Source organism: Anopheles marshallii, chromosome 2, assembly GCF_943734725.1.
Source record: "Anopheles marshallii chromosome 2, idAnoMarsDA_429_01, whole genome shotgun sequence".
Lineage (NCBI taxonomy): Eukaryota > Metazoa > Arthropoda > Insecta > Diptera > Culicidae > Anopheles > Anopheles marshallii.
The window spans coordinates 79675418-79691267 of record NC_071326.1 but is presented as its reverse complement, the minus strand read 5'-3'; the positions used below and the strand labels follow the sequence as shown (position 1 = coordinate 79691267).

The window sequence follows — 15850 nt, the reverse complement described above, 5'->3', positions numbered from 1 at the left end:
CATCAGGCAAGCGCATCTAGTTCTACATTTTGTGTTTATGCTAAAACAGTGGTAATAATTTCACCAATGTTGTCGGCTTTACGCGAGAAACAAGAAATGGAACATCCAGAGTGGACGGCGGAAGAAGAGGTGCAACTGTTTCTCGCCATGGAAGGTGTTCGGCCGGTTGGAATCAACAGACATTTCTTCATGGCTTGCATCGTGGAACGCTTGTCGAAAGCGCTACAGCGAGAGATCGGTAGCGACACAATCTGGTCACATCTTCGCACGCTGTACAATCTTAAAGCACTGGATGAAGCGGAACCGGTACCATTCCCGAATGATGAGTGTGACTTCTGTCTGCCGGAATCTGATTTCAGTGTTGCACTTGCGAAACGGCGACTAGAAGACTCGGAACGAAGCGCTACTGCCACGATTGGTGGGGAGCACGATTCGAAAAAGTTGGAAACGAAATTGGACACTCCGGTTGCGAAATCATGTGGTAAGTTGACATACTCGCTTATTGTGGTTGATAGATGTGAAGTAACACTGTCCTACAGCTTCCAGAACACCAGTACCGTCTTCTCGGCAGGATGGTAAAGATGGGGAAAAAGAAGAAAAAGACGTTAAGGAACGTGGTGAAGTAGGAACTACGAAAATTAAGCTTAAAAGTTATGATAATATCGGAACACACGATAGTGGACCGAAACGGTCACAGAAACGGACCCGCGGTTCGATGTCGACCGAGCCAGGTCTTTCGAATGCATCCAGTCCAGCAAACACACCGCCAAATGGACCAAATACAAAACGTCGACGAATTTAATTGCAGTACAATGCAGTTGTTTCGAAGGAAGCTACTAGCCGTGTCATGTAAATATCTTCATCTTTAGTTACTCGTTGCTCGGTAATTTGCAACACGCGTTGAAAACGAAGTATTGGAATACAAAAAGATATCGTATTCTTTTACAATAATGTTCCTGGTCTACTTCAAAAGCCAGTCAAAAGCGATATCCAACATTTGCGATTGATTGTAGAAGACGGAACCCATCGGATATGGAACGAAAAATTTGAATACCTTTTTCCTTATGGCCGAAGAGATGTTCGCCATGTGGAAGGGCACTTCAACCCGAGCTCCGCCATTATCAATATTCTGAGAGGAAGAATCAGAGTTTGTGTTGATGCAGAAGTCCAGTGATGCCAAACTCATTTAGACCCGTGTGATAAAAAATGCGGGCTACGCGGGCCGCTTCGTACCAAACTTACATGTATGCAATACTTCCGGTTATGCCAGAAGTGTCCATATTGCAATGTGTTCATTTTTCGCATCTGGATCGATGAAACACCAGTGGAGAAGACGTCTATTGCGCGAAAGACTTAGAATCACCGTAAATAGCTAGAGGGGTCCTGACGTACCGTAGCTCCCTAGCAGGAATTAACTGGTATAGACTGAGTATCCCAAATATATTGGATATCAAAATACTTGACCAATTAGCATGGCGCTAGGTGAGATTCCTGACATTTACGACGTGCACCATTTTGTTCCTGAAGTCATACTGGCTGGTATCTTGGAAATGTTCAACGAAGGCCTATGCAGTTTTTAGTCTGTGAAAACCTGACTGCACACCGAGCATAGCAAAAATTACCCAAGTAGATATCGGTTTAGAGGATTTATTTTTACTTGTTACTACAAGCTCTGTTGAAGAGTTGATCAGATACAGATTCAGATACTATGACTTAAAGCCCTCATCATCAACTTTGTGCTATGTTCAGTTATGAACATCGAGGATAAGGTGTCCGCATCGTTCCGGACGGATTATTGGAGCAGCCATTCGAATCATCAAGAAATTTCTACCTACACAAGGTTGAAATGCGTTAAGATTGAAAATGGTTATACGAACATTAGCTGGTGTTGACGGAATCTGATCAGCTGGTGAACACATGGAAGGAGGCACTAGAAGTGCCGGTGAGACAAAATTTAAGCGTAGCATGAATTCTTAATGGTGGTGGAACCGGATACTTGCCATTCCCACCAAGGAATAATATTTTGACGTCCCCGACATCAAGTGTCCGAAGAAGTTACCACTGTCGTGATATCTGCTAAAAAGGAAATGATCTTTCCTTCCGGAGGTTCTCATCATCATCAAGAAATATCACACGAAGGAGGATATGGATTTTGGATCCTTCAGGATCATGAATCATTTTACAAGGCTATCACTGGAGGAAATGGACTGGCTAAAGTTAAAACGCTTTACCAAAACATTCAATTATGAGATGTCCAATAGATATCAGTCGGATCAGTTGGTTAACATTTAATTTTATTTATGGCTCAAATTCAATAAAAACAACGGAATCAGGGTTAATGTTATTTTTTTTTGCTTTTTGCCAGGCCGTGCTAATGGAAAAAGCAAGCCTAACAGTTTTGCTGACTGTTGTTTTTTCAAGATTACGCGTTTTCTGTTCTAGAACCGCTATCGCTATGTCCATGATCTGTCCAGTAAATTCTACCTGGAGGTAGTACGTGGTAGTACGTGGTCCAGTCTTAATGTGGACTCAGATCTAGCGGATTGTACAGTCGTGATTTACCGAACCCACGCAGTGTGTGTTTGAATAATCATTCTCGATGCCGTCAGGTTTTGTTGGTAATTGAACTTATGCAAAATATTCCCATTACAGCGCTACAATGGTGTATCCCCTGTAATACCATTTGCCGGGAGAAGAAGAGTTGTGTATAGAAAGTCAAAAAGTCAAGAGGTCTTGTCCTGTCAATCCCGTTTTTTTTTACTTTATTCGCCCTTGGCTGGATAGTCAGTCCTGCGTATGCAAGAATAAGCTTATGTAGCTTCCTGTGAAAACTGCTGAAGTCGTTTAATTATTTTTTTCACAGCTATCAAATAATTTAGACAAAAATGACATGGTATAAATTATCACTGATTAAATGTTTCAACGAGAATTTAAAAAATTGAGAAAGCAAAGCAGACTAAAAATAATATTTGAAAAAAAGAATAACTTTGAAGAAATCTTTCGTGTTTTCCTGTGCACGGATGTTGAAACTTGTCAAACATCACAACAAATTCATGAAATGAAATATTTACGCACAACTGTCAAACAGACTGCATGGGCCAACCTTTCATTAACCGTCTGTCAAAAGACCCACGCGCATTTGAGATAGCATCGCGGTGGAAAGTGCGCCTGATTTCCTGAGGTGTGCAATCGATTATTGTGTGAAAAAGATTGATTCGATTTTTCTTTGTAAGTATTAAGAAATACTTCCCAGTCCGCTTACCCGTTGGGAAACAAAAGTCAGTGTGGATTGGAGTGTTGGGTTCAGTAAAAAAAACGTGGTTTTTGTGTGTGCTGCATGACCTTGGTGCTTCGTAATGACGCACCAGATGTCCCGGATCGGATCGTATGAACACTTAACACCTATGATTTGCCATAGAAAAACGGAGTATGAGATCAACTGCCTAACTTCGCCGTGTTATGATTAAAGTTACGATTGCAAAGGCTACTTAGAGTATCTTCAGTTCTAGTTACCATTGGTACGAATAGAGTGCTTATTGTACGCAGCCTACTTTTTAAATGGAATTGCTACATAGAGAAAACTAGGTAATATTTTCCAGCTGAGTTCAGATTATGATGATGCTAGGGAGGATGGTAACATTTGTTCTCAGGAAACAATTAACTGCAAGTGAAGTACCTAGAAAAATGTACGAATTGTAAAACGCAAAGAAGAAGACGTGCACTTTCTCCAATTTATGCCTTCAAAATGGCCGTCACTATAGATTTTCGTTGGCAGTGTGTGTGTGTGTGGCTATGATGTGAACATGACAAACTGTCAAACTGCAATAGTCTTTGGCAGCAGGCCATTTTACCGTGCATATACACCTAGCATTTGGGTCTCCCACAAATCATGGGAAACTCTCAACGTACCTGGTACGTGGTGGATGGCAAATGACAGGTACGTTGGCAATCGTACCTGTAAAGACCGATAGGTGTAGATGCACGGCTATGGTACAGTGTACCGCCTGCTGTCAATTCCTTACAAAAAATGGCCTAATGCGATCTGACGCGGTCTGACACGTGTGAACAGCTTCCACGGACCAATGCTCTGTACCCAAGACTGACTTCCCGGCTACGGATAAATAAAGTCAAAGAAAGTCAGAAACGGCCGTTGTGCCGATAAAGAAAAAAAAAAAATTGGTAATTTATTAATGTTAAATAATTAAAGAGTAAAGTTGATCAATATTCGACTTATTATGAGCAACAAAATAGAATGATGTCAGCGACGGTATAATATTAATGTTGGCAACGCAGTTGCTATGGATTTGACAGAGGCTGCGTTGCTATTCGCTGTGCACTTTGCTAGCAGCAGTGTTGCCAGCAACATCATTCGACGATTGCTCAATAGTTCCGCCGAACATGTCAACGCCATCTTCTGTACAATTCAATAACTTGCCGAATAAGTCAATTATATGCCCGAACAAAACAACATCTCGCTGAACTTGCCAATATAATCCCCGTAAACCCTGTATAGCGGATCGCTAACACTCGGGAAAAATCCGCGTATTTAGAATTTCCTCGTAAGTCGAATCCGGGAGCAAAATCGTTTAAACTTCAAAGTTAGATACTTGACATCCTTCTCTGCAATCAATTTATTCAGAAAACCAGGCTACTCTTTAAAGAATAAGAGGAATCGCGTATCTCGGGGACTGCCTGTATAGACTTGGTGCGCTTACGTCAAGGTACAGTCGAATTTGTGGGGTTATTAGATCTGATCGATTCTGCCAATTGATTTTGCCGTCTATCTGTCAAGCCGGACTCTGGCAGGGCGATTGACATATAGATACCGTCCGCTAGTGTAATAACGCAACAAAACGCATGATCAATAAATTTCGTTTTATTTCTTTAAAATTGCAAAGGTCGAATGAAAAATAATTTAGAAACACGTACCACCGATCTTGTATGAAAACAACTCAAAAGAAACACAAATTGTCTCTGTGACAGATAAACCACTGCCCAAAGAAAATCGGAATCGGAAATGCTCGATTCCAATTTTGAGATTGTCGTCTATTGGGGTTATTAGATCTGTCCGATTCTGCCAAACGATTTTGTCGTCTATCTGTCAAACCGGACTCTGACAGAACGGTTGACGGATAGATGCCGACCGCTAGTGTAATAACGCTGCGGAACGCATCATCAATAAATTTCATTTTATTAATGTAAAACTGCAAAGTTTGAATGAAAAAAATACGTTCGAAACATGTATCATCGATTTTGTATCAAAACAACTCAAAAGTAAACAAATCACCTCTGTGACAGATAAACGACTGCCCGAAGCAAATCGGAATTGTGCATACTCGATTCTGATTTTAGGATTGTCGTCTATCTGTCAAACACGATATGACAGATGGACGACAAAATCGTTTGGCAGATTCGGACAAGTCTAAAGGAGCGTCCAGACTGTAACCATAACATATGCTCGAATGGTCTTCGAGCAGAAATTCGGCGTTTCTGGCAACCAAATTGATAGCAAATTGCGTTTTTTGATGATTTGGCAACACTGAACGGACCGCAACAAGTGTGGACGCAAAACCTCTCGCATAGCATAACAAGTTTCTATTTTATTGCTAAAATATATCTTTTCCACACCCAGACCATGAAAAAAAAGTTAAATTCAGTTCTTATTTGAATCGCCAATGTTTAAAACTTGCTTCCACTGCAAAACAACTCGAATGTGCCAAATTCGAGCATAAGTTATGGTACGGATTTCACATTTCGCTATTCTGTTTTTGTTGCGCATAACAAGTATAACATAACAAAATGTTGATATGTATAACTGTTATGGTCTACAGTCTGGACGCTCCTTAATAACCTCATATCTGTCGAAGGCGTTTTGACAGATAAACGACAAAACGGCTTGGCAGGATCAGTTAGATCAAATAACCCCATTACTGGTTGGAATATAAACGCTTACCAACTAATGAGTTCATCCTCGATGGTTGGGTTGTTTATGGATGAATGATTTGCTGATATGGATTTTGACAAATATGGATTTGCTCATTGAAGCTGAAGATTGCTTGGATTTGAATGAAAAAATGCTTAATGTGCTATAATCAGTGAAAATGATAGAGCCAACCAATGAGGTTCTATTGTATATACGTAACAGAAGATATGTCGGTTTGTCGTTAGTTCGTCATATCGAACAACCAAGTATGTTTTGGATCTTTTGTACATATGTAGTGGATTAAGTTGATGGTCGGTCAATGAGTGAGTTACTTACTTACTTACTTGCTGCTTACTTACTTGCTTTACTGCGTTATCATTTGTTTTCTCTCTCATAGCCCACTTTTTTGCAAGATAATGCGTTCTGTCATGTCACTACACTTGACACTATAATGATGAACTTGTGGCGACCAGAGCGTCGTAATTAGCCAAGACACGAAAAAGCGCCACCTAGGCAAAAAAGAGGGTACTAAACAAATTGCTAGTTGGGAAGTTTTTGCCTGGACAAGACGAATACAATTAGTTCTCTGTTCCTAGGTAAACCCAAACTAGACAACCGGTAAAGCTAGAACAATAAGATCCTTGTTTGTAGGAAAGGAACGAAAGAATAGGCGAACAAACGAAAAACAGACAGGATCAAACACGAATTATAAGGAGACAGGCAAGTTCGAAACATGGCCAGCACAGTATAAAAGCGGTGGCATGTCCGAACGAAAAGTAGTTACCGTTTCCCCGTCAACCGACGAACATTTCGCTGCAACCCCAAGGAAGACCGAAGAGTGGCTAAGTCCCAACAAAGAAGGAAGGAGGAATAAATGTTGGGCTCCGAACTACGGTCAAACCCCCTAAAAACTGTATGAACCCTTGGTCTTTGTACTCAAAGAGCAGAGTGTCTCCATACCCACAGCGAAGTCTTAATGTATCGAAGGTTACAACAAGAAACACGGCCCGGTGGTGTACTAGGTAGGGACGCCGGTTCCACACGACAAGATCAGTACAAAATCTATTTTGGACCGTTCCTCCGCATGCACTAAAATGTGTCTAGTAGACCAGAAATGGCAGGCATGACGCCAAGATGGAAAGAAGGTTCTAATAAGAGTAACCTCACCGAAATATCTAATGAACTTCAGATGACGAAAGAGTTTAAAGAGTATTTGTAAGCGTACCCTTTACGTGAAACAAAAAAATTGTGTGAGTGTAACATAGCGACCGTGATGCTAAGATACAATCAAAGGATAAAAGCGTAAAAGTGTACTTACTGTGTAAGAATGTGAAGTGAGTGAAATATTAGTGATTCCGTTTTTAATGAGCAGTGAAACGTAACAGTAGTACGGACGATTCATAATGTTTAAATACTAGACAATAGCCTATCAGTGTGTATGTTCGAAGATCGACAAGCCATCACATGGAAGTGGTATGTACGTCAAATGTGAGTGAAGTGACAGCGCAGTGAAAATGGGAAGAACAAAAGATTTCAAATATCTCAACCAGGTTTTTTATGAATTTGACACATTGTTTGACACGAAGCTTCATAAATAGTGTTGTGATCAACTGAGTACTGGTGAGCTGTGCTGAACGATATTTTCAATTGTGTGATGATAGAAATGAGATCATTCTTGGCTCATTCAGTGAGGTGGATTCATGTGGTGGTATCACAAAATTGTTCGCCGTTTGACAGGACAAGGCATGCATGCGAGGAATGTACGTTGAGTACGAGTGCAGTGATTGTGAAAATGTAAAATGAATACATAAGTCAAAATATCACCTCGAATCAGTCACAATGTTTGACGTGTCTCGTGTCCACATAACGAGGTTTGTTATCAATTACCGAAACAAGTTACCTGGAAACGGATAGGTGACCTGCCCATATCAACTAGACGTGCTCAACTATCAGCTGATCAAAATTGTGCTTACATTGGGAATCTCTTCAATTCCCTATCTCGTCGGAGAACCATCCATGCTGTCGGAGACTCTTGAAAAGAGAGCCAAACGATCCTAATATGGAGCACTGTCAGGGTCCTGTACTCCCAAAGCATTATACTTCTCTGTATACGCATGGTCAGATATTTGAAGATACATGTTACCCTTCTACGGCACGTCATAGAGTGGACATATGGAGTGAAAGTATGGAATGGAAAGTCTCGGTTTTAATCTTTTAGAAGTATTGGATTCATTCCTGTATTGCCGAGGTATTGCTGCAATACAATAATACAATAAGCTAGACCGGTTATTTAAAACGTGTGGTGAAGGACCATGGCGGTCATCGTGACAGTACTTCAAGGTCGAAAGGATATGATGGCTAAGGCCATGAGCATGTCGGACACATGCCCTATCAGAATGGTACTCGACAACAATCCGTTCGCCCCGATAGGTCCGGATAGGATTTTGGTCCGGGCAGTTCGTGTGAAGATCGGGGCCGCTATCATCATGCCACCAGGTCGCCCTAAAAAAAGAAAGTTCAAATACATGAACAAATTAAGGATTGGTCCAGATGGGATTTTGGTCCGGTTCGTTCGTGTGAAGGTTGTCGCTGCTAACATCATGCCACCAGGCCGTCCTAAAAAAGAATGTTCAGTGAACGTCATCCATAACTTCTTTACAACTTCGGCTTGTCTATTGCTGACTCAGGTAGTCTGACACTTAGTCGCTGATGTGGGAGAACACTGTACATAGCAGTTGGAATCGGTCATGTCTATGAATATCAGCACCACAACTGTCCAACTATCGAATTTCAGATGTTTAAAACGATCCATACATTGCTTTTGGGCCGTGTTTGAGTTGTTTGAGATGTAACAAATTTCGGTTGATTTTAAGAGATTACCTTGTTCAAACTGCCAATTTAGACCCGAGCTCTCGTCTATACGAAACATAATGGTTTCGTGGAACTTCCGTCAAAAATATAATATTGTAACCTATAACGTTTTTAATGACTATTGTGGAAATTTAGGAAATAGATGATATTGAGAAAAGATTGTATACATCGTTTCCCTGGGCTAGTTTTACTAAAAATTCGTAAATCTGATACCGCAAACCGTGGGTTACTGGCGTCCCATTTTCAAAGGCTATCTTGGATCTGTTAATTTAACATGCAATCTAACCCAGGGAAGTGCTGTGAATAAAAAAAATAGTGAATCAACTATTTGGTTTGTTTCTGTTTTGTGGCTTTGTACACGCACAGGTGGCGTATTTAAAAATGTAGCTCAACGTCAGTCGATCTAGTGATGTGATGGCAAAAATATTAACTGATCCCATCGCAGTGGGAACGCAGTGTAATGACGCGAATATCTGCCTATCACACCACAGTGATGTAATAAACATACTCCATTTATTGATGTAACATTAGTTACAATTCTATGGAAAACGTGTAACATTTACGTCACACGTAATACGTAATACGAATCTGGAAAAAAGATAGAACTTTAAAATAAAACCGGTGGCACGTGCATTGGCTTGAGAAAACGCTGCCGGCGCCCAGCTAAGTGGTAATCATTGTGCAACGGGTGGTTGTCAAAACGTTAAGTTGCCAACTGTCTAATGAGGCAACAAAACCGACCCTACCAAGCGCTGCCGTATATGCTCTGACAAGAAACTCTGATATTTTGCCGAATGTAGAAATGTTTCTCGATTTTGTTGATGTACTAACTCTGTTCAAAATAGCACCTCAACCTGTCTTTAATGTTTCAATAATCCGTTGATATCTTATTTCACCCACCGGAGTATTTTGAAATTATGATTATCGAGCCGCACTCGGTATCTTTGCACTTCGAGGTAGTGAAGCATTGAGCTGGTTAAAGCAATTTTAGATCAATTTTGTGGGGTTTATTGAACCTCCAACTTAAATGAGTTCAATAAACTGGGATTTATTTTTATTTGTTTAGTAACGTCGCACAAAATATATTTCTGGGATATGAAAAGTAAGAATTACGAGAAGTCAAGCTATTATTTTCTGTTTATAATTAATATAAATGGTGTATTATTTGCTCTTTGTCAACTAATTATGTGTGTGTGTAAGAAATTAATGTTACGTTGCTTGTCTATTTTCAGATGAAATGGATGATGTAGCTGATGCACACTTGCGGCAGGATGTGGAAGAATGGCTTCAAAGAGCAATGCTTCAGTTAAAGCTAGTTAAAGATGAAGCTTTTAGCAAAACCCTTGAGGAAAAACTAAAACAGCTAAACGATTTTATGCGTATCAACCAGAGGTCTGAAAATGAAACGTGACAATATGATCTAACATTTTAAATAACAATTTTAATCCATTTAAACAGGACAAGTACGTTACAAGAATGCAGAAAGTTGATACAAATGGCATGTCGAAAGACCTTTTCCAAATTGGTGTTGGAAAATCACAATGCGAGCACACTTCAAAGTTCGTCGAATTTAGAACCAGCAGGAAATGTTAGTTTAGGTGAGAATTGCATTCCACCTACAGATCAGGTTGCTGTGGACACCGAGCAAAGACTTGCGTTAAAATATCCCAGGAGAAAAATTTGCGCACCAGAGAGATCTAGTGCTTGTAATATTTCAAATAGTGTTGGAGAATCATCTAATAGCTTGTTTAAACGCAGACATGAAATGTTCGCTCCACAATCACAGCCAGCCACATATGGTGAACATAGGAGGATGTTGCAGCTTCAAGAAGAAGCGAAAAAACAAAACATGCTAAGCATCGCAACAGATATCCGAAGCAATGAGAAGAATAATGATAAATCATTCGATAAAGACTTACCGAAAACTGATCCGATAGCAGTACATGCTTGCAAGGAAACAACTTCATTAAACAGTCCGCAAAATTTGTCCAATATCAACCATAACGCTGAAGAGAAACTTCCAACGGATAGCAGAAATGATGTGTGTGAACTATTGGAAACAGCAAACAAAACCCCTCAACAACAGAGTGATAAGGAAGGTTCTACGAAAGGTGATGAAATGAATAATGATACTAATGATCAAGCCGTTGAAACTGTTGAAAAATCAAAACCAGCCAAACCGAAAAACAAAGTAAATCATCGCGAGCTGCATGATTTACTTTTATACACTACAGAAATTTTACCAAAATTAAGCAGAAAAAAGATTATTTCAATTGAGGAAAATAGCACTGCTGCAGTGTTCCCAAAATTAAGCAGAAGAAAAAGTGTCTCGATTGAAGAAGATCGCCATAAACAATTGTTGAAACAATTTGGAATAACCAAAACAGTAAAAATAGTTTTGGACCGTACTGAAGTTGCGCAAGCTCTGATTAGTCATCGTACTCGAAGCAAATCAATCGACTCAACGAAATATTTGGAAAATCTTAAAGCATCTCACCAAACCGAACCAGTGCACAATAAAATTAATCAACGTAGAGAATCAATATCAAAGGAGATGGAGAAACAGAAAACAGAAACGTCCACAAAACAAATTGCACGTAAATCATTTTCCAAACCACAAAACAATGTACAATCAATCGGTAGTAGCCAACATCGTAATGGAATCAAAAATGTGATAAATAATGAAACAACCGTAAAGGGACAACAGGTGGCAACACCGAAAACGGTCTCAGTAAAAAGAACACGATGCCCCTCAAGTCCACCTCCAGCAAAGAGAACGCGTTCTAGTATAAATGATTCAACCAATATCCGTGCAGTAGAGAAAGGAGTACGAAACTCCGGTGAGGATTCTGACCAAGATGACTCAACAATTCTATCATCAAATGTGGCATTGAACCAAAATCCACCACTTAACAATGATCCAAAGGTACATTGCCGCAGTGACTACATGGAGAAATGTTGTCTGTGCTCCTACAATGGAGAACAAATGGTGCGACACTATGTGTACAATCATCCAAAAAAAGCTGTGTACGTTAGTCGCATAGCCCCCGAGCAGGCCGAGCTTATAAGAGCGGATCCATTTGGAATTAGTGGGCGAAAAGCAGTATCCAGGTACGGTGACCAAGAGATAATCGTATTTCGATGCCATTTTTGTGACCTTCGTTTGAGCGAATCGCATGAATTATGGTTGGATCACATATCGAAACACACTGGTGAATACCGTTACAAATGTATGTTATGTCCAACATTCGCGCGCCTATCTTTCGACAGAGTGACGCATCATTCAGAGTGCACGAATCCTTCCATGCAGTTGTGGCACACATACACCTTTGAGGAGAACCACTTGTACGCGTACATGTGCAATAAGTGCAATTTTGTGCAAGTTCTTTTTGTCAATATGACGCGACACCTCCGAGAGGATCATCCAGAGACTGGTTCAATTAAGGCAGGATACACGAAATTTAGCTTGGTCAACTTCAACCTGCAGGACGAAGAAATTGAACTGCCATACGGGATGGTGAAATTAGAACCGATCTTGGATGACACAAATGTAAGTACGCAAGATGAACAAGAAGTGGAACTTACGCTATCTGAGGATTGCCAGACACACAGCGCGGCACCGTTGCGAACTATCGTGCAGAAACAGGGTTTGCTACAACCAGAAGTAATTTTTATAAAACAAGAAATTCTAACTGACCGCATCGATAAAGGTGAAACAAACCCCTTGAAAAGTATCGCGAAAAAAGGGCGTGATATTAGTGGGTGCTTTGTAACAATAAAGCCTCTAGAAAGAAGCCAATATTCTAGCAACGTTCGTGGTAAACGACTACCTGGGAATATCTTCTCAATAACGGAGAACAATGTATCGGATAAAGCTTCAAGAAACAACAACCCAATGGAACCTCAAGAAAGAAGCCAATATTCTTGCAACGTTCGTGTTAAAAGACTACTTGGTGACATCCTTTCAACAGCGGAGAACAATGTATCGGATATAGCGGCAAGAAATAACATCCCAGTGTATAACTCATCCTCTATACAAAAATACAGCAATCAACTCAAGTATAGTACAAACAATGCTGGTTCTAAACATACAGCGAGCTCTACAGTTGTGTGTCTACAAAATGATCAGCGCGCTGTATCGTCATCAATGGTAGCTCTGCAGCCCTGGATTGAAAGTGATGCCAACAAAAGGCTAATAGATAGGAGTAAACTAACAGTTCTCTTTTTAACAGCGCCATACAAATGCATTGCGCATAACTGTGGGTTTTACACAGAAGCATCACAAACAATAGGCTCACATTTCAAAAGTCATCAAAAACCGACCGTCCCGCATCCGATAGCACGTGACAGCTCATGGTTGGAATGTTGCTACTGTGGCTATGCTTCATTAAGCGTATACAATTTGCAGAAACACGTTGAAACGGTTCACAAGTACTCTGCCTATCAATGTGATCGTTGTTGTTACCGGAGCCGGGATCCCAACAGTGTGAGAGTTCATCAACGGAATTACCACATCGAACACGATGCCGATGCCAAAATCTTATGCATTCCGGGTCGACAGAAGGATTACAACTCTATGGATAGAGACATCATTATGAATGAACTGAAAAGCAACGTGAAGATGTTGAAATGTGCAAGTAAGTTGATAAGTATTGGTTCCACCACACGGCAATTAATGTGTTTGTTTGTTTTCGATTGCAGATTGTGCTTTAAGAAAATTCAACGATCTGGAACAGTATCGGAATCACATAAAAACGCATGGCGATACGTACATTGCATGCCACGTTTGTGATCAACTAATGTCAGCAAAGAAGATGATAGGCCACATTAGTTCGCACAACATGTTTATGCTGCAATGCATATATTGTGATTATGGGATAAATGATTTGAATATGATCAAGAAGCATGTCGCGGACAAACACTCTGACAAATTGTTGTGCTACCATATTCGATGTTCTAAGGTAAGTCCAGGGGAGTAAACTGTGGGAGGTAGAATTATGAAGTACTACTTTTAAAATAATTTCTTCTTTCTTGTATTACTTCTCATTTTGTGTCCACAGCCAAATGTTCCATCATTCATCCGAGTGCAAGACAGAATATCGCCGGAACGTTTTCTTAATTGTTAGGCAAGCTAGGGCTTTATAATCTCTGTTTTAACTTAAAGCAACTAATGTATAAATAAAATTAAGCGCTTAGTTGTAATATTCGTATTCGTGTCGATTCGTTGTTTTCTTCTCCTTTGGTGCAGCGCAGTATCACCCGAATTGTTGTCTATTTAAACCGTCTTGCACGATTTTGACATCGATTTGAATGTGTTAACCGAGGAGTCAGGTCCCATTGATAATATAACCTTACCAATGATTTCTGTACGGGTAAGTTACATTTCTGTCGCATTCGAATTCGCTGCACGCCTTTGTCAAACTTGTATAAGATTTGATAGATATTGCCGTACAGTAAATTCGCAGCGGCTGTCATTAACGTCAAATGTCATAGAAAAGCATGTGGCAAAGCTATGTTTGAACTGGCATGGTTCAGACAACCAACATGGTCGTACGATCTTATCTGTCCGATAGGATTCGATACAATTCTCATGCTACCGAGCTTCTAGTAAAAGGGCCTTGTCACAGCTCTGCCGTGCGCGATTTTGCCGCATGCTGTGTGGAATTTGAATTAATGACGGCCTGCTGTCATGCGGCAATATAAAAAAAGTTTTATATTACCGTGTCATTCAAAATGGGGTCTCACAAAATACATGCAAAATGAATGTTCAGGCAGTCCCCGAGATACGCGGTTTTTGGTTATTTGAAAGCTGAGTTAGTTTATAGCACAAAATCTAAGAAAAAAGGTTAATATTTGGTCTGAAATAGTTTCCTTTGTCATATAAAACATTTGTTTTTAGTTTATTGTTAATGAATTCTATCAAAAGTAGCTTGGTTTGCGGAATAAACTAAGTGCAGAGAAGGATGTCAAGTATCTAACTTTGAAGTATAAAAGGTTTCACTCCCGGATTCGACTTACGCAGAATTTTGAGATACGTGAATTTTTCCCGGGTTATAGCGGTCCGCTATAATAGCGAATATCGGGGACTGTCTGTACACAAGAACTTTGAGAAGTAATTAGACAAAAGCTTACTATATCTGGTGGGCATGGCATGAACTTGGGTGATACCTAATATTGTAAATTAGGCAGTTTGCATTCGAAATAAGAAAACCTGATTGGATTTCTATTAAACATATTGACATGTCGCACGATTACATTACAAGAACTGTGACTATGTTTGCGCATCGCATGAGTGTAATTCGCATGCGGTAGAACTGTGCTCAGGCCCTAAACAAGAAACTAAGCACAATTTAAATCTACAGAAGAAAATAAGAATGAAGGTAACTAAAGCGCATCGGGGTGTTAATGAGCTAATTTGTTTATTTGTGCAAATCAGCGTGAAGACTGACATACTAATATAACGCAAAGTTTCACCATGATCCGATAGAGGCGAATGAAGCTGCCCAGCTCAAAGTCTCTATAAAAACAATAAACAACAACAACCATGATACGATGACAGTGTGTTAAAATCTATCCCACAGTAAAATGTGTTAAAACTATGTACCATGGGTGATATAGGTTCGGTAGCTGCATAAAGTCTATTGCGTCTGACCACAGAAAACCCCCCGCCCCTCCCCCCTCTGTATTAGAGGTCCCCCTTAAGTGAGATAAGGTGCAAGCTTCTGGAGACCACTGTATTAGGCTATTCGCATCACATGCGTGAGCTACTAGCTTTGCCACTAGTGTACACCAGATGGCGCCGTGAGTCGTATTGTTCCGCTGGATCGTTCCCGTACAAACACGAATCACGCATAGCTAAGCGGGCCGTACGGGATGAGATATGCGTTCACTGGTGTTGCGACGTAGACTCTGGCGCATCCGTTAAAGAATGTGTGTATACTTATTAACAGCATGAATCCACGGCATTCGAACACACATTCTAAGGCTGAAAATAGTAACTTGTTACACGGCACTGTGGAGCACACTACAATACGCTACACTCCGTGCAAATGCAAT

General features: G+C 40.3%; 2 protein-coding genes across 2 annotated transcripts; both read left to right on the top strand.

Annotated features, from left to right (window-relative positions):
* The first annotated feature begins 66 nt into the window (after positions 1 to 66).
* Positions 67 to 802, top strand: LOC128709101 (MRG/MORF4L-binding protein). The gene is made up of 2 exons (XM_053804084.1): positions 67 to 481; positions 540 to 802. The coding sequence occupies exons 1-2, from the start codon at positions 67 to 69 to the stop codon at positions 800 to 802; spliced, it is 678 nt and encodes a 225-aa protein (XP_053660059.1).
* Positions 803 to 11418: 10616 nt separating this feature from the next.
* LOC128718650 (uncharacterized) lies at positions 11419 to 13920 on the top strand. Its single transcript, XM_053812270.1, has 4 exons — positions 11419 to 11448; positions 11502 to 13431; positions 13496 to 13755; positions 13855 to 13920. Exons 1-4 carry the CDS (start codon positions 11419 to 11421, stop codon positions 13918 to 13920), a joined length of 2286 nt encoding a protein of 761 aa, XP_053668245.1.
* Positions 13921 to 15850: the final 1930 nt, after the last annotated feature.